Below are 25370 nucleotides of genomic sequence, written 5' to 3' on the forward strand. Positions count from 1 at the left end.
GCATCTATAAAGTATGCTCTGTGCATGTTTATTAGCATTTGAGCATATGCGCATGGTAGATGAGGTTGAATTTCTGAGCGAATGTATTTTAATGCATATCTTTGTTTTAGGGTTACCCAGGTGAAGACAACACAGTCCTTGGACCGCCTGGGCCCATAGGTGAACCAGTAGGTCTTTCTTTCTCAAAAAAAATATCTCAGTGCCTCTGAAGACAAGAGGCAGGGCAGGTTCTTCCTGAAACTTTGTATTGATGTCTCAGGACTCAGTACTCCCTTGTACAAAAATGCAGAATGATGGTCCTTTGATCAGTAATCCCTCTCTGAAAAATGCAGTCATGTGCTTTTTCCTGTGTAAGTGCATGTGCCCTGTGTTTAATTACACTAATGCCGTTAGTCTGTGTTTAGACCAGCACATTTTGGAACAGAATTTTTCCCTTTCTGTTTATTCTGAATTGTACCTAATTGCTTTACTAACCAGAACTGTGTTTTGATTTATTTCATTATCACTACAAAGCTAGTTTAGCTGGTTTAGAGAGAATTGCATTTTGTAACCTTTTTTTTACTGAACTCCTATGTAGGGTATCTCTCTGCAGCAATTAGAAACACATGGAAAAAAAAAAAGCCATCTCAAAATCGTATTAAGTGTTTCATGTTCAGGCTTTGCTTGTGCCAGAAACAATGCTTGTACAGCCAATTTATCTTCAGATTAATCTTAATATTTATACCCCACCTTCTCAAAAGGCAGGACTTCTAAGACCCTGATGTAACTGAAGACAGAGTCTGGACTAGGTTCTTAATTTACTTATGGTAACACATTAGAGAAGAGACTCTAGCCAATTCTGCTGCAGCCAAACTATCCCTGTAATGATGACTGCACAAATACTGCAAGCAGGGCCTTTCCACCTTATGGATTCCCTTTAGGAAACATGACATGAGCCTGCTGAAACCTTGGAGAGTATACAGACAATTGCATAATAACATCTATTGGTGAATATGCCCTAGAAGTGGCTAGTCTATTAATTTATGAACTGTAAAAGATACACTGCAGTTAGTGATGCCTGGCCAATTTTTCATTATATGCTTTTACTTAAGACAGGTGGGAAACCAATCCCTTATTACTTCGCCTAATGTTTGGCTGGATGTCTTTTGGAAAGTCTTGGCCATTCTTACTTCCTGTGGGCATGACTTCCTATCCCATTACATTTCCTTTGACTGAGATTTGCTGCAATGAGAGTTAAAATTCTGGGGAAAAGTCCCATTTCTTGCGAGACTGGAGTAAGAGCATTTCCCTGAAGTAGAGCTAGTGAGGTGTCTGAATGAAGCAGGAAGTACCATGTGACTCAGAAAAATCATTCTATTCCTGCTGCTCCTGTGCAGTTCTTATATGTGCAAAGCATGACGAGGAATTGAGATTACCTTTTTATTAGGACAAAATTCAAAATTAAAGCAGATTCTGAGTATGTCAGAAGCAAGTGATTTCACAAAAGAACCCAAGTTTTCATGGGTTAACTTACAGAATCCGTAGAAGATTTTTCCTTGCATGTCTTAAAAACAAAGTTTCTTCATTTATTTATGAAGATTTTTTTAGTTCAGATATCATACATATGGGTACAAACCTGGAGAAGTCATACTGAGGTCAATACTCCTGTTTCATTTATGCTCACGTTAGATCTATTTTCAAGATTCCAGTCTTCGGTTACAAAATACTTCAGACAGTGGCTACTGTCTGACTGCAGTGCATTTTGTTTAGAAAAAAGAGGAATGTTTATTCCTTAGGAGAAGCTAACTTTAGTATTTGTAATCCTCAATTCTGTCTTACTGGTTAGTCTGTTTTGAGAGAAATCCCATCTTCTTTTTTGTATTTCATTAGAGTGTTAGTTCAGCTGTTACATTTTTCTCTGATTTTCTTTCAAGGGCCCTAGTGGTGAACGTGGAGACAGAGGAGAACCTGGTGATGAGGGTTACAAGGTAATGCTAATGCCTCCTGCTTTATTCTTTTTATTTGAACATGGCATGCTATGCATACATAATGTAGCAGAAGTATCATCTTATCTCATAAGTGTGCAGAAATTGTGCTTCACTGCTCTGGTGAGCTTGTTGAACACATTGGAGCATCTTTCTTAGGAGGAGAAGTTGCTGGGAAGAAGCTAGGATTTACGAGCTGGAGAAGAGAAGCCTTAGGTGGTTTTAATGTTTAGAAATACCTGATGAGAGGGAATGAAAATGAAAGAGTCAGACTTGTCCCAGTAGTGTCCAGTTTCAGGTCAAGTCGAGGCAAAGGGCTCAACAGTGAAACACATGAAATTCCTTTTGAACACAAGAAAGCAGTTTTCACTGTGAGGATGACTGAGCACCAGAACAGGCTGCCCGGAGAGGTTATGGAGTCTCCATCTCTGGAAATGCTCAAAATCTAACGGCATGTTCCTGCACAACCTTTTCTACCTGGTCTTTCCTACCTAAACAATTATGTGGTTCTGTAATACTGAATGAATTAACATTTTTCTCTGAATTTTAAGCACTATTTCATTGTAGAGCTAAGCCTAATAATTATTCATGAAGCGTATTCAGCCTTTTAGCATAGACAAATTGGATTGTAACTAATCACAATAATCACTGATAATGATTTGTTTGCTGAAGTATGAAAGAGACAGCCCTTGACATGGAACATCCTCTTTAAGTTACACAGATAATAAAGATAGACACAGTAATAAATCAATGAAATGGATACAATCTATGCTTTCAGAAGTGCAGAAATGTTTAAACAATATGTAGTTCCTAAGGTCTGATGTCAGGAGAGCTGAGCATACTTTATCTAGGTCACGTTAGGAAGCTCAGGCCACCCAGAACCTCTCAAGATGGCCTTTACAAGGAAATCTGTAGCTTGCCAAGTGTGATATCCTGAGTTGCTTGTATTGCAATATGCTATTTTTTCTGCTTCCCAGGGTCCTGTAGGTCTTCCAGGGCTTAGAGGACCTATTGGACAGCAGGGGCCTCCAGTAAGTGTTTCAAACAAGTGAGATTTCTCTATTGGCTGTTGCAAATGTGTGTTTAGCTGTATTCGCATGATTCTCTTTATTTATTTAATATATGTTCTTTCCAAAGGGAGAGCCAGGTGACTTGGGAGAGCAAGGACCAAAAGGAGAAAGAGGTTCAGAAGTAAGTAGAAAAAAGTAAAGCAAAACTGTACTTAACTGGAATTTTTATGTTTTTGCTGTTTGCTGACTATCCTTGGAAAACTGTTATATAAGGCTAAAACTTGGTGTTTTGGGTTTCCTTTACAGAGCAAGTAATGAAAAGTATCAAAGACCAAATCTTTTCCTTTAGAAATAGTAGTTCATCTTGGTGGTGTGCCGAAAATTGCCCAAAGCATTTTATATTCTCTCATGGGGTCATTTTCATTGGCTTTTGAGAAGTGTTCTTGCAATACCAGTTGCAATTGCAACTTAAATGAGACATTTCGTTTGAGAAGTTTCATAGTGCAACTCTGTTGACATTTGTCAGCTCACAAGTATTTGTAACTTTTAGGGACCCACAGGGAAGAAAGGAGCAATGGGTCAAGCAGGCAAACCTGGAATTCCTGTAAGTAATAGATTTTGTCTTCAGGTTATAAAACAAAGAAAATAACAGCTAATAAAACCAAAATTGAGTCATGCCAGTGGTACCAGAAGGTCTTGCACTCACTCGAAAGAGCCTTCTTAGTGTTCAGGAAATGTAAAGAAACCCTTGTGAAAATACAAAGTAATTTTCGAAACTGCGCTAAATCGCATTGAATTCGATTTGATTACACAGCACATAGAAGCAAAGAGCAGCTAATATACCACGATCCTCCCCACTTGTAAAGTTACTTGATTAGGTCATTTTGCACATGACCTGTAGCCCATGTGGAAGTTGTCCCACTATATTGCACAGATCTGTACTGCTGTTCCCTCCTGGCTCCCATCAGTTCTTTGAACAGCTGCAGCCTACAGAAGCCTGGATCCATATGTCCGTGATGGATATGGCTGGCAAATCCCTTCAGTTTTACTCCTTTCTCTTGCTTGCCTTGGGATGAAATTTTTCATGTCCTTTCTTGAGTTACTGTAGGGAAGCTGACTTGCATCCCATTCTCCCTCAGGGAAAAGAAAGAGCGGGAAGCAGTAGGTGTTCTGTAAACATAACCAAGAACAAAATGCATCAAGGCTATTTTGGTCCCCTAATAAGTAGTACAACACAAGCATGTATTGTAAATAACTTCTACTACCTCACATAAAAACATTGTCAGTAACCAGAGAAACACAGCTGCTTTACAGAGCTTGTACCTGCTGGGCAGAGAGCAAAAAGAGCCTTTTTAAAGCAAGGACAAAACTGTCCTTTGTAAATACTCAGCTCTTTCCTCTGAGGGACTGCAGGGAGTGTGTCATTCAGCAGACAAAGGAAAAGAGGGAAAGGCAAGACATACGAGAAGTGAGCAGGAGAAGACAGTTAAAACTAGAAGTTGAGGAAGTTTCCAAGCACATCCCAAGTGCAAGATACTTGAGCAACCAGAAGTTAGAAATAAGATTAAGATGGTATGGTTCTTATATTCTGTATGGCAGTTGTTAACGGTACCTTTTCAAACAAGATGTGTTGTAGTTAGCATACTTTAAATTGCTGAGAAACTCATTCATGCAGAGATACTTGCATAACTCCAAGCCCCTCAAGATATAGTGTATTATCAGTCTAAAGGGAAATAATTGTAAAGAAAAAATCACTGCCCTGTGATGGATGTGACATGAGGCTTTTTCATACAAGTGTAGCAACAGTTAGCACAAACTTGCTTTGTTAGGAGTTTGCATGCGCTCTTTTTAATATGTTCAAATTTGGATAGCATCAATTTCCAGATGTACAGGACAGAGTATCTAGTAAAATAAAAGCTGAAAAGGTATGTGGTTGTTTTTTTTTTAAAGGGATAAATAGATTACTTTGTCAGGTTTCCTTGCTTCAGTTTAAGAATCAACACTCAGCCATCTTCCAGGCCTGGTACACAGAGGGATCAGCCCCAGAGTTTCAGCTGAGGTTGCTCAAATCCCACAACACACCAAGTTTAAGGTGAAGCCAATAGCATTTTAAACCAAACTCAGAGCTCATCCTAACTCGGAGCTCCTTCTGCAAGTATTCATTCACTGGGTCTGTTATTATGTAGGGTTTAGGAAATACTGTGACTAAAATCTAGTTCTGTGGTGGTGAAAATGAAGAGTGCCAACAGTGCTATATTTGATTTGAATTTCTTTTAAGGGAAAACTAGGGCCAGCAGGGAAAAAAGGAGCAGTCGGGTATCCTGGACCAGAAGGTGTTCCTGGGAACCCAGGCAAGCCTGGGCTGTCAGGGATGCCTGGCCTGAAGGTAGGTTGCTTTCTACATACCTCTCTTTATGTCATTTTACTTTACAAATTTTCTAAGGTTACTGTGTTTAAGAAGAAGGAACAATTTTCAGTTCCCTGTGTATCTTGAAAACGAGACCAGTTATTTTGTTTTCTTCTCTTTTTTTTTTCTGGCTAGGATATAAAATTAGCATAAGGGATGTGTGCTGGGAGAGCAACTATTTCAGTAGCATTTATTAGTAGTAACTGGAGCTAAGTGAAAGTGTTTTCTTAATCAGAGAAGCTTCACAGCTTTGTTCCTGAAAAAGCTGTAGGTCCCAGCTGAGAGTGTCTCCTCTCAGGCTGAGAGAGAATCCCACATTTTCCTTACTGTCATTGAATTTCTAACCTATGTCTCTCTACCGAAGCGATTCTGAAGGTTTGCACAAAACCAGTGAAAAAGAGTATCAGGTACCTGAGCTATCTGGAAGCATTTTTGGAAGCAGGTTTTTCATCTTTCTGTTCTTTGCTGTGACCTGCTACTTCTGGGAGCAATGACACATCTCTGCTTACTCGCTCCACAGAGGAGGGAGAAAATTCCTTTAGTTGTTCTTGTTGTTGAAAGTCTGATCAAATTGGTTCCAAGTAGTTCTAGTTAGATGGACAATTCATTGTTTTAAAAAGATGCCAAGTTAGATTTGGTGTCAGGAATTACTCAAGGTGCCAAATGAGACACAAGTATAAATTTCCTGCCTGGTTGAACAAAGAGAAAATGAAACAAGTTACCCGTAGGGGGCAGATGTACCCTGTTCAAGCCTCTCCAGTTTCAGATAAAGTCCTACAGAACCTCTTCCAAGTAATTGAAATTCTTTGGAATTGGATTTAGGAGTGTCACCCCAAAGAATACTCACATTTTTGCCTTTCACTCAAAATGTCATCTTTCGTATTAAAAGTAGACTCCACTACTCCATATTAACAATATATATTAGCATTATAAATTGTAATAAAGAGAGGCTTGTAACTGATTTTTGTCACAGTGAGTAAAAAGAACAGAACTTTTGCTATGTAAGTTTATCAGTCCATCAGGCTGTAAGCCACAGTACCATTTTCAAAGCCCTGAAAATCGCATTTAATATAAAAATCCTGTGTCATGTAACTTTTATTTCTATGAATGCTTAACTGAATGTCATATGAAACAAGAAAAATATATATCTATGTATGTATGTTTCTGCTAAATGACATCACAGAAGCATTCATTTGGATGGCAGCAATTTTGTTTTTCTTAACATGTCAAAATTGGCTTAACTCCATGTACTCAGTAAACATGTTTTTTCATTAAAAATAGTTTCTTGTGTTTATAGTGTGACGTTCTCATGCATATTTGTAATAAATGTTTTGGTCTTTCTTAATGTGGTAAAGTTATTTTGTATGAATCCATACAGAGTGTACACAGCCATACTAATATTATCTGTAGGTCTGATATTTACAAACATTTGAACATTTCTGTGGGAAGGTACTCTCATTTTGTTTCTTGATGTGGAGTTCCTTGAAAAAATTAATACTGTGAATCTCAGCCCACCTGTTATGAATTAATTCAGCATCTTGTTTTCATCAGAAGGAGCTCCTTATTGTAAGCTCAGAATCCTCAGACCTCACCAATACTTTACCAAGAACCATCTCAAGGAGTCATCTTCTGTAACTGAGATTAGTATTCTCTTCCTGCATATTTCCACAGAGAGCTGGAAAAGAAATAGCAATCAGTGCTAATGGCTATTAATCTGAACATGCAAATGTTCAGGTCTGGGGAAAAAAAATCAGGTCTCACATAAACTGTTCTATATGATTCCCTGTGGGAGGTGAAAGCAGTCGTCACTAGTATGCGAGTGCTTCCATATATACTTGAATGCGCAACTACTGTGGGCAGAAGATTTTCTTACTCTTTCTAGGTCACTGGTACTTAAACTGGTGATCCAACTGGGCAGCTGTTCCTCTTGAGGAGGGTGCTTTGCATAAGCTCAAAGAGGTAACTCATTTTCTTGAATGTTCTCAGCAGCCTTTCAAGGTCTAGGTAGGTGATCCCACAGAATTGATGTCAGGCTATATTTACAGTAAGGCAGAACAAGGTTTAAGATGAGACTGAACTGAGCAATTGCAGTGGGCTGTGGTATCTGCTTTGCTGACAGTCAGTGATTTGCTAAACTATAATAACTTGACTCTTCAGAAACTTCAGTCCATGCCACAGTTAAAGAACATGTAGCTTTGTTGCAAAGTGTGATGGGGTTATGCTTTTGGAATATTAGTAGAAATCAAGATGTTACTGCTGTTCATTGCCTTTCCATATATTTTCATGTACAGTAAATGTATATCCATGTATACAGAAAGTATTAACTGGCTTTGATTTTTATGTTATGTTCCTGTTTTCACACACAATGAAAAAACATGTCTGGCTATTCTGCTTGTAATCAATTCTTTTCCATTTGTTAAGGGTAATAAAGGAAACTCAGGCTTGCCAGGTCTGGCAGGTTATCCTGGAGCTCGAGGTCCCAAGGGATTGCCAGGCATGCCAGGGCCCATGGGAGCACCTGGACTAAAGGTACACACATGGGATCTTTTTGTTTAAATACAGTATTACTAATATTGTTTAGTCTTCCAGTGATTGTGGAGCCACCGTGCTACTATTAATCATATAAGTAACTGACATTAGAACTTGTTTGAAGGTTAAGGCTGCAAATTTTGCTGACCTCACTTCTATGAATTGTAACTGGAGAACAGAGGTCCCATCCATCTGGATGCTATTCCCATCTCTAGATGCCATTCAAATGTATATTCACTCAAAGCTTTAGGGCCAGATGTTTCCTGACTTTTCTTTTTAAACTTAGGTAATACTAGAACAGTTTGGATGATTTGAACATGTATTAGCAGAAAAGTACTGTAATTTCAAGCCTAACAAGTGTGTCTGGGACATCCATTTACACAGGACTTAAAACTGTTTAGCCCTGTCAAAAAGAAAAACCTTTGAGAGTGCTCCATTTTCCAGGGAATTCCAGGTACCTGACATCAGTCTAACCTGATATTAATTAGACTTATGTCAGTGGTAAAGAAAGCAAAGAATGCAACATTAAAGATCATTTTCTCCATTTAGAACAGGCTTTTTCATCTAAAAGCATAATTTGCAGTGCTCTCTGAGATTTTCTTGGTAAGCAGTTTCTTAAAATCTTCATTCACTTGAAAACTGGGGGAGGGAAATATTGTCTTTGTCATCTTTTCATGAAAATATTTTAATATAAACTGTATTCCCTACTTGCAGTGTTTATTGCCAGTGATCCTGGTCTGGGTTTTACTCCTTTGTCTAGACAATGAGCTGTAGGAGGTAGTTCCTGCTAAGAAATGCTTGCAGTCTGAAAAAGATAAGAAATAGATGCGATGAGGGAAAACTGTTACTACATAGTGCAAATTAAGTGTCAAGATTGGACATACTGAGTCAGGCCAAAAGTGTGTATTTGTCAGAGCATAAAGGTAATGCCTAAGAAAGAGCATAAGCACAAAGCAAGAATGAAAAGTGTATATTCACAGCCTTAATTGCAGCTCAGTAACCTTCTGAGCTAGGCAATGGTTTCTATGTATTTGATAGTCTTCAGAGGATTCTTCTTGCATGAGCTTCTCTAGTTTCCGTTTGAATTGATGTAAACTTTTAGTCTAACAGGAAGGAGTTCCACAAACACTGTGCCTTGCTCAGAGGATTACTTTCTAAATGTAATTCTAACCTGCCTGTTCTGTATTTCATTTTGTGAATTTGAGTGCTTACACAGGGCGACACCATACTGGAAATGATCTGACATGTGTGAGTTTTCTATGTTTCCAAGTCAAGGAACAATCAAGTCACATTTACATTTTAGTGAATGTATAATTATTGAAAACATTCATGATGGAAATCAAATTAGTGGAGTAGGTCTATTTCTTAAAGATAAACCGTGATCCACACTTCTACCAGTAGTCTTATCTTTAACATTTGTAACTGGCATAATTGTAATAATGGATATGTTGTCTTCCTATTGACAGGGTGAGAAAGGGCTTCTGGGTCATCCAGGAAAGCGAGGCAAAAGAGGCTTTCCAGGATCACAAGGTGATCAAGGACAAGCAGGAGATGGTGGACTGAAAGGACCAGCTGTAAGTAATCACAGCTGCTTATGCAAAACAAGTAGTCCAAGAGTTACCAACTTGAACTAATAGTAAGGATACCTGATCCTTTTACAGGGAGAAGATGGAGAGCGAGGTTTAATGGGGTTTCAAGGATTCCCAGGTCCAAAAGTATGTGCTTATTCTTTTCTGTTAGATCTTAAGCCATTTACAGAATGAGAGCATTAGGAAATCATCCAGTTAATCAGCTTTAATGATAATTTGTTCAAAATCTATCTGAACTGTTGGAATATTGTAGGCAGAACTGTGTACCCTGTGCCTAAGGACAGACATTTAGGGTCAGTGTGCTTTGGTATTTTCGCTGATACTGTTCTTAGAAATTATCTTCCTTTCACTGATTACAAGAGATTGAAACAAGTGGATAGGTAATGTTCATGTCTGATTAAACTGTTCCTTTGCATTTTCAGGGTCCTGCAGGGGACATTGGCTTAGTTGGAATTCTGGGCCCAAAAGGTCCAACAGGCCAAGTTGTAAGTGTTTCACTTCATGAAAGAGATGGTCAGGATGGCTTGCAAGTGGCACATGTTTTTATTAATTTTTTTTTTATTTTAATTAACAAAGCTGGAACCTTCTAACCAAACCTTTCTCTTTAAGACTATGACTCCACTAGAAGCCCTTTGCTTGCACTGCAACACTGCTGTGGTTGTAGCATGGGTACAGTACACAAGCAGAGCTGAGCTCCTAAAGGGAAAAAGCAAGCCCTGCTGACAAAGTGTGGCTCTCCTAGTGTAATTTCATCTACCCAAGTATCCTTATCGCTGTCATATCTTTGCCTGTTGGGGTTGAAAATTCTTCTTACTGGCAACAATGCTGATCATGTAACTCTGTCCTACAGCAAAAGAGAGAAGGGTCAGACTTTGCCTGCAACAAGAAAGAGAGGTGCTCAGGCATTCTTGAGTAATAGGTAGTCTTTTTTTAACAAATATTTTCTTTTTTATCTATACAGTTACTAATCTGCATTAGCTTGTTCTTTATTACACCTTCTTCATTACTTTCTACTGTGCTGTTCAGCAAAAATGTGGAAGGATCTTCAGCATTTTGTAATACTGGGGAGTTTGCATCCAGCTTTTACAGCACAGAGTGAAAGGTTGTAGCCTGGAAGGCCTTACTTGAAAATGTTCTTCTCTCGCTGCTGCCGTTGCCATCAAAGAAGTGAACCAGTTCAGTTAACGAGATGCAGAGTAGCAGCTTTAGGGGCCTGTTCTAATAGCTACTTTTTCTTTTCTTCGAAGCATTCCTATGCAAATAAACACTGGAAATGAGCCGTTTCCTCTATGTGAAATGGAACAAGAAAGTCACATTTTAGCAGCACTTACTGGCAGCCTTACACGATTACTTGTGGGCAATGATACAGCTCAAGATTCAGTTGATTGTAGCTCAATAAATATGTGGTCTTTGGTAATCAGAGTAGTTAGTTTCCATTGTTTTTAGTGCATTGACTTTCACGTAAAAGAATGTGTGTGGCTTTCCATGCACCACTATTACTAGTTATTAAAATAATTACCTTGCTGATTTTGTAGCAATGTACACTCAATATTCAGAAAGAGGATATCACCATGATCTTTTGGCTGTTTGCCGGGGCTGTGTGCTGAGCTACTTCAAACCAGGGCACGTCATGAGGATTTTCTTCATTTTGAAAACATAGCAAACTAATAAATTTTTTGCTTGTTTACAGGGATATATTGGCCCTGTTGGTCAAGAAGGCGTAACAGGCCCAACCGGCAGGCCTGTAAGTTTCCCTTCTCTTTTACATAATTCCCCTACCCTTACTTTTAGTCCTCGGGTTTGCAGCTTGAAGCATTCCCATCTTTCTATTTGCAAACAACAACTAGCAGGACCATCTTCATGTTATACCATGCTGGTAAGCTAATATATGTGACTCCAGCATCTGTAATACAAACAAGAGAAAAAAATTACAAAAAACAACAGAAATGTCATTGCAGTGGCCTTATGTGTAAGTACAAAGGCATACATATCTAGACATACCTAGAGAGTATCCACACTCCCTTTCAATGTAGCTTATTCTTTGTGTTGATTTGGGCTAATAATCATTAAAATAACAGGAATGTACAATAAAATCAGTAAATAGAAATATTTACTGTGAAAAAGAAAGGAGAAGGGAAATGTTCTTTCTACAATTAAACTGTTCTTCCCATTTGTTGGGAAAAAGACAGCACTTGCTGCATTCTTTTCAATACCCATCAAGAGGAAAACTTCAAAATCGCCTATACTTTATAAAGGCTTTTAATAGACTTCATATTGAATGTAACAGTTTGCATTATCATTAAGAAAGCATTACAGCTGAAGATTACTTCTCCGTGTTATGAAATGCTGCCATCAAGACACACAGTTCTTCCAGAGAAGAACTATAAGATCGTACCTGTGTTCAGAAACACAGTTTAAGTGCAAAACTAGCCAAAAATGCCATGGAGACAGAAAACCGGTGTCTGATGTGACTGTGAGTGAAGAACTAATAGGGTAATAAAGCCAGATATGTAAACAATGGATTTCTTCAGTGATGGAGAGAACAGAATTTTGATCTCTATTCTGAAGATGGTGTAGCACTGATGAATCATAGTAGATCAAATTGTAGAGAATATAGCCAGTTGATAGGGAGAACACTGACAGATAAAATTACTGAGAAAAAAAAACATTTACAATCTGAAGAAAACAACAGCTTTCCGCATGTAGGAATTACAAGATGTTTTCAAGTTATTTAGTTTTCCAATAGTACAGGAAAATTAAAGCCCCAGAGTTGTAGAAACTTCCACAGATGAGACTGGACTTTTCATGTGAGCAGTATAACCCATGGACATTAATCTGTTTGTTTCAGTCTTAGACGGTTAGAAAGCATACTGGATTAACAGCTTCTCTTTCTTACAGGGACTGAGAGGTGAAAAGGGCACAAGGGGTGAAATGGTAAGATGAAACAACTTTTGTGCTTTCATTTTTTTGGCTGTGTAAAAACTATTTCTGCGTTACACTGAACGTACTCTTGGATACTGTCAATGTCAGCCAGTCATGCTGTGCTCCTGGACAGTGCTGGCCCTGAAAGTTGGCAGCATGAGCCAGAAGTCTGTCCTTTTCTTGTTCAAGTTGACTTATGTAGATGTGCCCAATGTTTGTATGCTGTCAGGCAGTATGGCCCCTGATCATACAGCATCACATAATCCAAATCTGACCCAATTCAGATGCAGAAGAAAAATCCTTCATCTCATTTGTGGTCAGTGCTCCAGTGCCTCACAGCACAGCATGCATGCACATGTTCATACATCTGTATCACCCTACCTCATTTAAAATCATTTTATTTCTCTTATATTTTGCTTTTAGCAGCCACCTGCGTACAGTTCTAACTGCCATATAAGAGTTTTGGGAAAAAAAAAATGTATCAGAAATATTCAAAATTGCTTAAAGAGTTAAGGCTTGGAATTCGGCTTGTTGTTGCACGTGTCTTGGGGAACTTTCCTTTTTGATTCTAATGCTCTGGAGACCATGAGAGTCAAACTGGTTCCTTAATTTGTGCTGCTGTTAACCATCTTAACTGTCTTTTTTTCTACTGTTTATCCATGAGAATTGCTATAACAGCATAGAGCTAAAAATGCTGACAGTTAAAAAATTAATAATAAAAGCCATCCAGAATGGTGAACAAGAAACACCCCTTTCCATTATTGGTACTGGTGTTTAAGAAGTAGTTTCTAAAAAAGTTATTGAATTCATCAAGATGAATTAATCTTCTAAAACTGTGTTCAGAAGAAGGTTTAATTTTAAATCTTACACAGTGGCATTAGTTTATATTATGTAGCCAAGAAAAGATTTATTCCCAACTATTTTCAGATACAAAGGAGAGGAAATTATTTTCGTCCAACTGTGTATTCCAAGCTTAAATTTATACCTTAAAAATTTACATTGGCATTCTTCCTAGAATCATAAAGATTTTAACTTTTCTGTAGCAGTCCAAGTTTTAGTTATAGTTTTTAGTCTGTCAGGGAGATACAGGGTTCATGACTAGGAAGAAATGTCCTTTTATTCACTGAGAAACCTACTTGAGGTCAGTGGTGAACTGTGTTCAGGTTGTATAAGCTATTTGTGGAGAAAAATTCATAGAGGCAGAAACTGAGCTTGAAGAATTTTAATCCAAATTATTTTTCAATATTCATATCACTGTGATTGAAACATTTAGAAAAACATGCAATATATTCTAGAATATTGTTTCAGAGTTCTGACATTTCTGAAAGCGTGTATTTTCTTAATTTTCTTTTTATTTCATGGCATGTCACATAATGAATTATAATATAGATACATAAAATAATCCAGGTTGTGAGGGATCTCAAGACATTTGTAGACCAGCCTTCTGTTTAAAAGAATCAGCTCTGAGATGAGACTACATTTCTCAGGGCTTTATTCAGCCAGATCTTGAAAACATCCAGTGCTGGAGATTGGATAATCATCTTTTATCTTAGATTTACTATCATTAATGGCAGCTACTACACTGCATTGTGTATCAGCCTGTTGCACAATGTTATTAGGCTTTACCCTCTATGAGATATGGTGACATAACATCAAAATGACTGAAGTGGTCAGCTTAATGTTAATAATTTTTGCTGAAGCTACTTTCTGTTTCTTAGGAAATTTCAAAAGTCATGGAAAATATGGAAGTCCTTGGGATTGCTCATGTTTCCAAAGTTAAGCATATGGATCACTGCATATAAAACCAGGGTTCCACGGTAGTAAGAAAAGACTGGGAGGGTTGGCCTTTGAACTTCTGTACTAGCAATCAATCAAATTGGGTGATTAAAGAATCAAAGAGCATACTAAACCAAACTGTTCTATTCTCCACTTTTGTTGTTATGGACTGGAATTACACTTTTCCGACTTGATTTCTAATGTGATCAAAGGATAAAGTAAGTAGATTTGTAAAGGTAATCCCTATGCATTGCAGTAAAACATTTAGCAATTAACTTGATCCATGAAAAGTGCTGCTCTGCAACAGTTTTATTTTAAAGGCTTCTAAAAGTAATTGATACAGCCCTATGAAGTTTTTAAAGCATTTAAGAAATGTAATATTCCCAAAAGTAGTTAACTCTAGTTAACAAATAGCATTCGATATTTACCTTTTCTTTTTCACATGGGCTTTATTGGCAAGGAGACAGTGAGGCAATTGCTATCTCAGAATAAGAGGAAACCTAGTTTCTTACTTCATGTTGTTGTTAACCATCTTAATTGTGAATCAAGACAAATCACTTTTCTCTTTGCAAAATACCTTCAATTCATTGGAACAGTGCAGATTTTGATTTATAAAATATTCAGTTCTATCACAGAAAGCACTATAAATTAGAACTGTTCTTGTCCTAAGACTTTTTGGGTCTTAAAGCTGTGACACATGCCAAGAACATGGAATATTAACTGAAGCATTCAGTCATCTGAAAAATCCACTGGCATGTCTAAATCTCAGCACTCAGAACAAGGACATCTATTCATCAGAGAGCAGTGGTTACTTAGGGACAAACTGTTGAAGATTTTGTGCCTTCCCTTGACTTGGTATTTGCGTAATTAAGTCTTGAACCAAGATAAACATATCCTTACACTGTCAAATTCATTTCTCAAGTTTCTTTTCCACTCTTTCATTTTATACTAAACATACTTCACAATGCACGATCAGACAGTCCAGTAATATATCCACATGCGACTGAAGTTGTATCCTCCAGCAACCTAACAGCACCTGAGTTGCTGGTGCAATTAATTAACTACGGAGGTTGGCCCTCCTAGCTGGCATACAACAGGTTAGCTCTGTGAAACCTAGTTGGTGTAACAGGATTTCCAAGAAAATGTCAAGCAGGGCAATAATCAAACTCAGATCAAAGGAAGCTAGGTACTTGCCACAGAACTGCCAGGGATTTCTATACTAAATATGCTAAAATTACTTTTTTTTATTTCCATTTTCCAACATTAATCATTAATGTCTTTATAAAATACCAGTAAATATTTACCTAAATAATGGCTTAGAGTCCCTTATATAGGTGTAAGTGGATGAAACATAAATAAATAGGGTCAGGAGATGTTGGTTGAAAGCTGACAACATTTACAGTCCATATTGCTTATATGGACTTATATGGTCATCTTGGTTAAGTATCAGAAGACCATCTCACTAAACACCCAAAAATCACTTCAGGTTTGATTCTCCCTAGTTCTCCAAAGAATATGAAAGCGTGGGTCTTGGCCTCAAAGCTATTTGCAGTCCCTAAGCAGAGCCTTGTTTGGTGTAGATCTGGTGCTAGGAATTACACGATGGCCCCCATTTATGACACCCTTCCCAGTCCAGCACCTGAGCCCCTCTGGCATGGCCAGGGCCAGTGGTGTTCAGGCACACTTACTTTGTCCAGCTGTGGAAGTCACTGTAACCTCTGACAGATGCATTCCCCAGTCCCTACCATGTACTCTACCTTACAAATCTGTTTTGAGATGCAGCTGGTATTCTCCCTGAGAACTGATACATTTGCAACCCCAGTGACTTAAGTAAATCACTCCTATCTGCTTTGAGATCTTTTTTTTTTAATATACATGAATTAATGTTAGATTGATTCTGGTCTTTCTTTAGCCATTTCCAGCAGCCCTTGGTGGTGGCAGCTTGAAGCGCAGCCCAAGTTCTGCAGTCGTAACATGCAGTGACACTCACACAGATCTTGGGAAATCTCACAGCAGGAATACTTCTCATTACTATATTAAGTGATTTACAACTTAATACCTCTTTGACTACATCAGTTTGGCAATATTTGTCAGCATGACCATGTCAGATAAGATTATTTCTCTTTTGGCAGAGAGTTGGTACTAGTGTGACCACACTGCTGTAGGAAGGCTTTTGCTGAAACAGTTTATTGTGCTGACATAATGGGCACAAGCAGCACTGGCTAAAGAATGTTTTGCTTTAATTAACTCGGTTATGTTAAAAGGTTTTACTACTACGTGGTGCAGATCTGGCCTATGCCTTTCATCCCTTCTCTTTTGCTGATATTAAGGCACTGCCACCTATTCTTCATTGTTCTTACAGTAGTTTATGTTACAGCAGCTCCTAGAGGCTTTGAGTATATAGAGATTAAAGATGAGAATCTAATAGTGACATAAGTATCACTGTATATTAATAAATACTCAATCATACCATCTTAGTGTGAGCAGCTGCTCAAAGAAAGGATAATTCGGATGGAGTTATTATTTTGGGGAAGGTCCATATCCAACCCTGAAGCAAGCCTAAAACTTAGATTGAAGACTGTGCATTGTAGGCGCTGTAGGCTAGGGAAAAGAGGCTGTTCTTTCTCCTCCTCTCCTCCCCATTGCATCATCCTACACATAAAAATGATGTTACTTATGATGAGAAAATAAAGCTGTAAATTCTTGACTATGAAGGAAGCTTCAATATCACAGTAACACAGTGAACACAAGCTGTTTCAGGTGAAAAATTACACTGCTAAAAAATTGAGCTAATAAATGCCTAGTAGACACTTATGGAGTAAACCAGATCAGTTAGTTTTTTACAGCTACCCTTAACTTTACAATGCGTTTCTGATCATTCATCCCTTGTAGTACTTGTATGGGCAACATGCATATAATGCTGGCATAATGTGTAGCACGTTATATATTAAATACGTTGTATGACTTCTAATGTTCCCTTAATACCAGAAGTAATTGGGGTAACAAGTAACCAAACAACCCAGCAATTCTGACAGGAATACTCGTATGTTAACAGAGTGTAGTACTTTATCAATAGTAACTGCTGATCTACAGCTTTACCAAAGTCTGTATCACGTTATCTTCTTGGTATGCATTGTGGCATGTTATGATTTAAAAAATACATAAATGTAGAAGGAGAGATGTTAATCTATAACTGTTGCATTTTATCTCCATTTCTTCTAGGGGCCTCAGGGACCTCAGGGTCAGCCAGGGCCACCTGTAAGTCCCCCCCCAAAAAAACCCATGCCTATATTTTTCCCATTGTAATTGCATTTTATGTACATATGAAGCCTCTAATATCTAGCTTCTCCCATCTTCCAGGGACCACCTGGACCACCAGGACCCAGAGTAAGTTCTGTCACAACCCTAATCTACTTTTTTTTTTTTTGAAAGTGAAAATATCAGGACCCTCTTCAAATGCACTGCTTATTCCATCGCTACATATGAAATGCAAATACATTTTCGACAGTTTCCATCACTACAGTGATACATTTTTTGAACCTTCATCTTACACTTGTCAGTTCTGTTCTGCATACTGTTGAGCCCTCAACAGGCAATGCTCATGGACATACTCGTATTTTTGACATGGGTTAACTCTGTCACACTCTAAGTTTTTTCTCCTGATCTGTATTTGAACAGTCTGAAAGATAACAACAGAAAATTTTGTGCTATTTCTGGTCCAGATATTCTCCCTACATGCACACACACGGATTTAGTTTGTTAAAGGATTGTGCCAGTTAGGGCAGACTCGATATCTGAAGTGTCCTAAAAATGTCATAATATATGTAATCTGGTGTTGTGGTTTAAGCCCCACCCCTGAGAACAAACTGCAAGAACTAGATGTTTGTGTGGGTGACTTAATTCTTTAAAAATGAAACCCTAACCTCTTGTCTGGGTCTGGTATATATATACAAAGCGTGAGAATGAAGCCCACATTGGCTTCCTCCTTCAGAGGCTGGTTTGTCAGCCTTGGTATTTGTTCATGCATCATGAAGACTACTTCGGTCTGTCAGCTGCTGATGGCTGATTGAAATTATCCTTTGTGTGTGTCTCTGTAAAGGACTAACACCTATTCAATTTACCTGGGTTGGTTTTCTTGAGGATATAAATTAAATGGCTGGGAGGAATAACTAGGAACATCAGTCTGTAGCAATTATTGCAGTGTCTTTTTTCTAGATTCCAGGAATATGATCATTAAATTGGGCATGGGGGTGCTAATAAAAATTAAATATGCTTTTTCTGTACACATGCTTTCATTCTTTGGAATTGGAAGGGAGGATCCTGTTTTAAAAGTAAGTGTTTACAATGAATTATTTTCTAAAATGGCAAAATAACGAAGCTATCCTGTGTGTTACTACAGTTCTCAAAGAATTTACCACCTGTATTTTAGAGTATTCCTGTTCATCTTTCTATATTCTGAAGTGGGGTTGGGGGGGGTGGGGGGTGTGTGTGTTTGTTTTTTCCAGAAACAAGTGGACATCAATGCTGCTGTTCAAGCTTTGATTGAGTCAAATGCTGCACTGCAGATGGAGGTAATGTATTTCAGTGTATTTACACTGTCATACAGGGAATGCATTTAGAACTCTCTTTTTTGAGGACAGAACGTGGATTCTTTACAATGACTTAATTTAAAATGAAGCAGGTATAGCAAGTAATTACTGTCGAATATGACTAAACATGCTGAGATTTGTATGTTACAATTGAAGTTCAGAAAACCAGCAAGAGTAGATTTCACTGTTCAAAATCTAAAACTGTTAAGTATACTTTACAAATGTGCAAATTCTTTTTTTACCCTATATCCACATTTTTCTGTTAACATGTCATAATAATATATTTGCATGATCTTAGCCTGTCTCTAACTTCACTGCTCTGATAATTTTAATAACGTACTTTTTTTTTTTTTATTAGAACATATTATTCTTACCCTTTTTTATATGGCTGATTGCATGCGTTATAAATACTTTGCTTCTTTCTGGCTATTCAATGACCATTTGACTTTTACTGCATATATTGTTGTTGTGATACTTCCTCGTGGTAACGCATTTGCTAATGGCCCTTGGCAGAAATACCAGAATACTGAAGTAACTTTACTAGATCACAGCACAGAGATATTCAAAACGCTGCGCTACCTTAGCAATTTACTACACAGCATCAAGAACCCTCTTGGCACTCGGGATAACCCAGCACGCATCTGCAGGGACTTGCTTAATTGTGAACATAAAGTGTCAGATGGTAAGTGTCCACTTTCATTAAAGATTGAACACAAGTAGGGTTTGGAATATGTTGCTTCAAAGTTTTACTTTCTACATTAAAAATGTAATGTGTAGATTTTTTTTATCATGCTCTGTGGCAGTGTGCCTGTCACAGCTATCTTCATTTTATCTTTATTTAAGATAAAATTTCTGAATTTTAAAGATGAAAGTATGTAGCTAGCTAATAGTGTATCAGTAATAGAGACAGATACATATATGTATAAGTAAATAAAAGTGTCTAGAAAATTTGAAATTAAATCCAATTTAGTGATTAAAGATTTCCCAAGTATTTATGGCTAATCTTGCAATGAACTCTGTGTGGATCAGATTCTAGATTCCTAATGAGAAAATTGTATACAATACAGTACAAGTGTCAGATACACTGGCAGTTGTATCCCAGAAGATCCTGAATCCATATTTTAAATAAAAAAAGTATTTAAACCTGTAATGTTAAGACTGTGACATAATTCAGTTTCTGATTGGCTAATAAAATAATAAATACCTGTACATATCCCTGTTATCAAGTATTAGCATTAGCAAGCTAAGGAGGAAATGGCAAATGAAGTTAGACATTACAGGACAGTCACTGTTCTATGGCATATATAAGGATGGATCAGTTCTTTAAGACTCTAGTAGATGAGCCTAACCATTATTAGAACTGTGCTCTCCTAAATAAATCTCAGCCCTTTAGGACCACGGAGGTCACTGACACAGTCCTCTACTTCAGAGGATTACACACACCCACATAGAAATTGTAGAGCACAGGCTCGCCTATATTTAACCATAAATTAAGGTAAGCTAAATCTTGATCTAAGTTGCATGTGTCCCATTTCTTTTACTGGACCAAATCCCATGGATGCACAATGACAAATACTCCTTACTGCCATCACTGGATTATGTAGGAGTGTCTGATGGGGAAAAGGGAGGCTCTTCAAGATGCTGTGAGAGCAAGAGAACTTAGATTGGTATTTTATGTTCCTGAATATATTCTCTGTGCAAAGCCACGCACAAAGACAAAAAAAAAAAAGCTAAGTTTCAGTGCAGGAAGAGCAGACTGGAAAAGCTGTTTGTTCTCACTATGTAGCTGTAGAAAAAGAAAATATTTTTGAAACCATGACAGTATTCAGAAATCATTTATGTAATCACAATTGAATGATTATGATAATTTTTCTCAGTATCTGTTATTAGTAGAATTATAATAGTGAAAAGAGTTTCTTGGTTTTTTTTTTCTTTAATTTCCTAGTAAAGCTATGGTGATATACCTAATACTTGCCAAAAAACATTAATATTTTAGTAAATTATTTAGTAACAATTATATTTTGGTTCTATTTTCCATCTGGAATATATACTAAAAGGAAAATACTGGATAGACCCAAATATTGGATGTCCTTCTGATGCTATTGAAGTTTTCTGCAACTTCACTGCAGGTGGTCAGACATGTTTAACGCCACTGTCTGTGACAAAGGTATGCATTGCTTCACGAAGACTTTATCTGTACTGGAACTCTGAACAAATGAATGCTTATTTACTTACCTCATGAAAAGATGTTAGACTTCAGGGTTTTTTTCAATGTGCATCTTTGTGGAAGGACATGTTGTGCATTCTGTTACAGAAGTTACAGATTTTCTGGAGACAATAGATGTTAGTATAACCCTCACTTTGTTCATTTACTTCATTTACTCACCCTCTGTGTTGATAGAATTATTTTGGCTTGCCTTATACTTTCTTATCCAAAGCATAAAAATAAGCCTGAAATGCTTCTAAGCTACATTAGTAACTCATCACTCAGGGCAGCTAACTGTAGAGACGCTGAGGTCATTGCAGTGGGAAGGAAGAAAATTATGGCTACTTTTTAATGCTTAGGTACTTCTAAACGCCATTAGGAAGAGACTGGTTTCCTTTGTATCATTAGTCCATGCTCCTCTTTAGATGTAGTCCTAAAACCTTTGGGAATACAATCTTATATTTGTGGATATTTGCATATAAACCTTAGTCATTGAAGAGCATCAGAAATACCCTACAGTTTCCATACTCATTCCTACATTTGGAAAACCCCTGAATATGATCTAGTCTTGGAGAAATTCTCATTGAGTAATGAGTAACTATGAGTTCTATCTAAAATCAAAGTATACTTTACGAAATTTTTGATTTTTAATGGAATGCCAAAGCCTGTGGTCTAAGACAGCTAAACAGCAGAATGATGTGGCTGCAGTTTAAACACTGTGATTATAATATCTTTATCTAAATCACAAAATCATTTGTTTTGCTTACTTAAAAACAGTGTTTTCTGCCCAGCCGCATTTCAACAATGTTGTAAGCATTAGCAAATGTTTATTTTTGAGCTTTGAAAATGCCTTATGAAAGCTTCTGTTTATAGTAATCACTGTAATAGAACCTAACAGCTCTCCTGATAAATACAAATCATATGTTTTGGCACTGATCCCAGTGTATAAACATTTAAACATGCTCCCATGCCTGAACACTGCATGTATGTGCATGTCACTTGGCATTGCTGCAGCCATTCGGCATAGTCCAGCTGTAAGTCTAACGATGCGTTTCTCTTGGAACTTAGCTGGAGTTCGGCGTTGGAAAAGTGCAGATGAACTTCCTTCATTTACTGAGCTCAGAAGCAACCCATAGCATCACAGTTCATTGTCTGAACACACCGATGTGGGGATTAAATAAAGCAGGTGGCCAGAAAATGTCTGTTAGCTTCAAAGGATGGAATGGTCAAATATTTAAAGCAAATACACTGCTTGAACCGAAGGTGCTTTTGGATGAATGCATGGTAAATGCTCTTTAGCACATATTAAAACCATAATGTAGCTACTGTTTAGACGTTATTAACTTTCTGCAAATAAATAACAGTAATTTAGATTCACATCCCTTGAAGCTTACTTCTTACTTTGTTCTGCATATGTCTCTATATAACAGCCTTTTGGTACTAAATTCAACATCTATCCAAATGTAAAAGCAGTTGCAGTAATACAGGGCATTTACACTTGCTGTTTGTATTGGGTGTCACATATTTTGAGACTGTGCTGGAAAACTGGAGGGAGATCAGAACAAAAATAAGGAAGTCCTCCAGGAAACTTTAGGAACGGTAACTCTCAAAATGAAAATTCATACTTCAGTAAGAGTTCTGTTGAGGTTATCTAACACAAAATTGTAGGTTCAGACATGCTGGAAATTATGTTTTGGCTATCTAAATATCTTTAAATTCACAGACATTGTTTGGTTATATAATAAAATGATGATTGGAAGTAGACTTCATGGTTAACAAAATACTAAATCATATTTGTATTTGGGAAAAATCAGAAGGGCTTATTAGTTTTCTAATGCTTATTAGATTATTCCAGTCACCAAAATGTAAGCTATTTGGTCTTGATCGAATACTATGAAATACACTATGAAATGCATCTTACACTTTCAGTGTTTTATAGCTCTACTTTCATTTACAATAATGACAGATGTGAGACTGGTTCCATATTGATATGGGGTATCAAGTGAGATTTTTAATCTCAAAACAAAGTGCTTTTATTGGGGCACTTTGAAGCTTTTATGCTTTCAACCTTTACTAGCATGCGCTCATGAGATGCTCTAGCTTGTGTCACACAGATAAGGTATGGCCATTGAAGCCCTCTTCCTCCATGTCACAGTCTGCTTGGGACTGTTTTAATCCCTGAGAAAAATTAAGGCACACAGTGATGGCTGCTGAAAAGTGCTGTTTCTCTGTGAGATTCCATGGGGTCTGTTGCTCTTTCTGTGGCAAACTATGTACTGTATAGATCTGCTGCAGAATCTTACATATTTCCCTCTCTGCAGGGATTTCTTTTCAGCAGCATCCACTGCGTGCTTAGCGGTTTTTAAGAACACAGTGGAGTAATTGCAAACATCAAGATATTCCCAGCCTCAGACAATGTTATCGTGCTATTTTATAATTTTTATGAGGTATCAGTTTTTTACTGAGAGTTTTAAAGGATTAGAATAAACAAGTTCATGGCAGAAATGGAAGTCTCATTTCCATGATTACTCTTCAAGGGCCTATACAGTCATTCAAGTGCCTGTAGACTTCATAACCTACTGAGTTCAAGACCTACTCTTGAGATTAGGAGTTCAATTTTGCAAGAGATCTGAGAGTCTGTATGAGCCCAAGACTGCTTGCAAAGTGCCAGGTGCTCTGCTCTGAGCCATGCCGCGCTATGTCTCCAGCCCTTCCAGCTGGATTCTAGGCTTGGCTTTTTTATAGTTACAGTTTTGCCAGGAGTGTCCATGGTGTTGCATGAGAGAAATGGCATTTGTTAAATTACACCATTTCTTTATGAACTGCTGGGAGAAGAAATGTTTTTGTACACTTCACTTCCTTCTCTCATTCTATCAGCTCAATTCCCATTTGTGTTTTGAAGCGCGTCTTTGATAAGAAACTAATATTCTGCTCCTGTGTGTTGCAGATGGAAGATGGCAGCTGGCATAAGACACAGTTCTTTTTTCACACTCAGGACACTAATCAGCTTCCAGTCATTCAAGTTAATGCACTTCCTCACCTCAAACCAGGACAGCAGCACTTCATAGAAGGTGGTTCAGTGTGCTTCCTTTAAGGTTTCTGTCCTGGGGTTGGTGGGGTTTGTTGTGGTTTTTCTTTGCATCAACATGGAATTGCTGCATAGATTAAATGCAAAAGTAATGATCCATTACAGGCAAAATAAGTAGGAAATTGAAGAATCATTTTAAATTATGTTGGTTAAAGAACCTCAGGAAGAAAAGGACTTCCTCCTAAGGAGAAATGGCATTTTAAAAGGAAAGAAATAAATAAAAGAACTACAGCTTTCATAAAGTATTTAAAAATATATTGGTGCTTCCTTGCGTAATTTTCTGGAACTGAGTACCTGAACATGGACTTTTTCAGGACCTCTGGTGTTCTCAGCAATCTCTTTAAGAGCACAGCAACAAAGCCACCCCGAGGAAAGGTGGAGACATACAATACTGAGGAGCAATACTGGCTAATGCTCCTAAATGTGCAATAGCTTATGTATGAAAAGTGAATTATGCCACAGTACAGTACATCTTCTTTTCTGAAACATTGCTTTATTCTAGTCCTTGCTGGACACATACATCTTAACAGATGACACACTACCTCTTTTGTGTTTCCTGTCCATGTTGCCTTGGTGCTCTTCATAACACAAGGTGCTTGTGGCCTTAGCAGAGATTATTTGAGTCCCTTTTTATCTTTGACTGTATGTGCTGGTTACATCAGGATATGTTTCTGTTGTAAAGGTGCTTATTTTGAATTATTGGTCATGTACTTCATTACAATGAAAACGTTATTTATGTGGATTTCTTGTTTTAAATATTTTTGTGTACTGTTGTGGAAATGGTATATGAGACAGTGCATTGTATAGGATGCATATAGTCAGAACAGTTAGCTTTACAGGCATTGTAAAAAAATATTGTAGAAGAGCTACCTACAGTAGTTTTGAGGTTTAGATTCTGTATTTCAGTTAACATTTTTAATGCCAAAGGCATCTCAAGATAATACATTGTGTATATATTTTGTAACTTGTGAAAAAATCTACTACAACACGTCTTCTGAATGGCTGCTTCTAAATTATAATAGTTTCATCCACCTAGAAATTCCATTTTTCACACACTAGATCATTTTGTTGTTTGTGGTTTTTTGTTTGTTTGGGGGGGGGTGTTTTTGTTTGTTTTTTAATTAAGTCTAAAATGTTCAATCATCTTTTTTTATTAATAAAAAAAAACAATTTTGCCATTAGGGAAAGCACTTGTCGTAATGATAGCCCTGTATCTATTATCAATCCAAAGTGTGCTCAGTAGTACACGGCAAGGTGGTACCAGGCTCTCCTGGGGAGCAGAGGAGTGTT

The 25370-nt window shown here is 37.5% G+C and overlaps 1 protein-coding gene across 15 annotated transcripts in view; it reads left to right on the forward strand.

The window, feature by feature from the left end:
- COL24A1 (collagen type XXIV alpha 1 chain) overlaps window positions 1-25068 on the forward strand; it is a 159128-nt gene extending 134060 nt beyond the window's left edge. For 11 of the 15 annotated variants that reach the window (XM_062606484.1, XM_062606483.1, XM_062606489.1 and 8 more), the window contains 19 exons: window positions 111-167; window positions 1914-1967; window positions 2942-2995; window positions 3102-3155; window positions 3525-3578; window positions 5253-5360; window positions 7803-7910; window positions 9377-9484; window positions 9572-9625; window positions 9922-9984; window positions 11190-11243; window positions 12398-12433; window positions 17420-17455; window positions 17558-17584; window positions 18703-18768; window positions 19300-19468; window positions 20844-20953; window positions 22061-22276; window positions 23940-25068. In XM_062606484.1, coding sequence (XP_062462468.1) covers window positions 111-167; window positions 1914-1967; window positions 2942-2995; window positions 3102-3155; window positions 3525-3578; window positions 5253-5360; window positions 7803-7910; window positions 9377-9484; window positions 9572-9625; window positions 9922-9984; window positions 11190-11243; window positions 12398-12433; window positions 17420-17455; window positions 17558-17584; window positions 18703-18768; window positions 19300-19468; window positions 20844-20953; window positions 22061-22276; window positions 23940-24086 — 1575 coding nt within the window. In that variant the 3' untranslated portion in view covers window positions 24087-25068. Of the gene's footprint in view, window positions 1-110; window positions 168-1913; window positions 1968-2941; window positions 2996-3101; window positions 3156-3524; window positions 3579-5252; window positions 5361-7802; window positions 7911-9376; window positions 9485-9571; window positions 9626-9921; window positions 9985-11189; window positions 11244-12397; window positions 12434-17419; window positions 17456-17540; window positions 17585-18702; window positions 18769-19299; window positions 19469-20843; window positions 20954-22060; window positions 22277-23939 lie in introns of those variants that run through there. The other 4 variants (XM_062606494.1, XR_009962346.1, XM_062606497.1 and 1 more) reach the window with 4 other exon arrangements.
- Window positions 25069-25370: the final 302 nt, after the last annotated feature.

Source organism: Pezoporus occidentalis, unplaced genomic scaffold (assembly GCF_034315485.1).
Source record: "Pezoporus occidentalis ecotype Australia unplaced genomic scaffold, CSIRO_AGI_Poc_V1 ctg97, whole genome shotgun sequence".
NCBI lineage: Eukaryota > Metazoa > Chordata > Aves > Psittaciformes > Psittacidae > Pezoporus > Pezoporus occidentalis.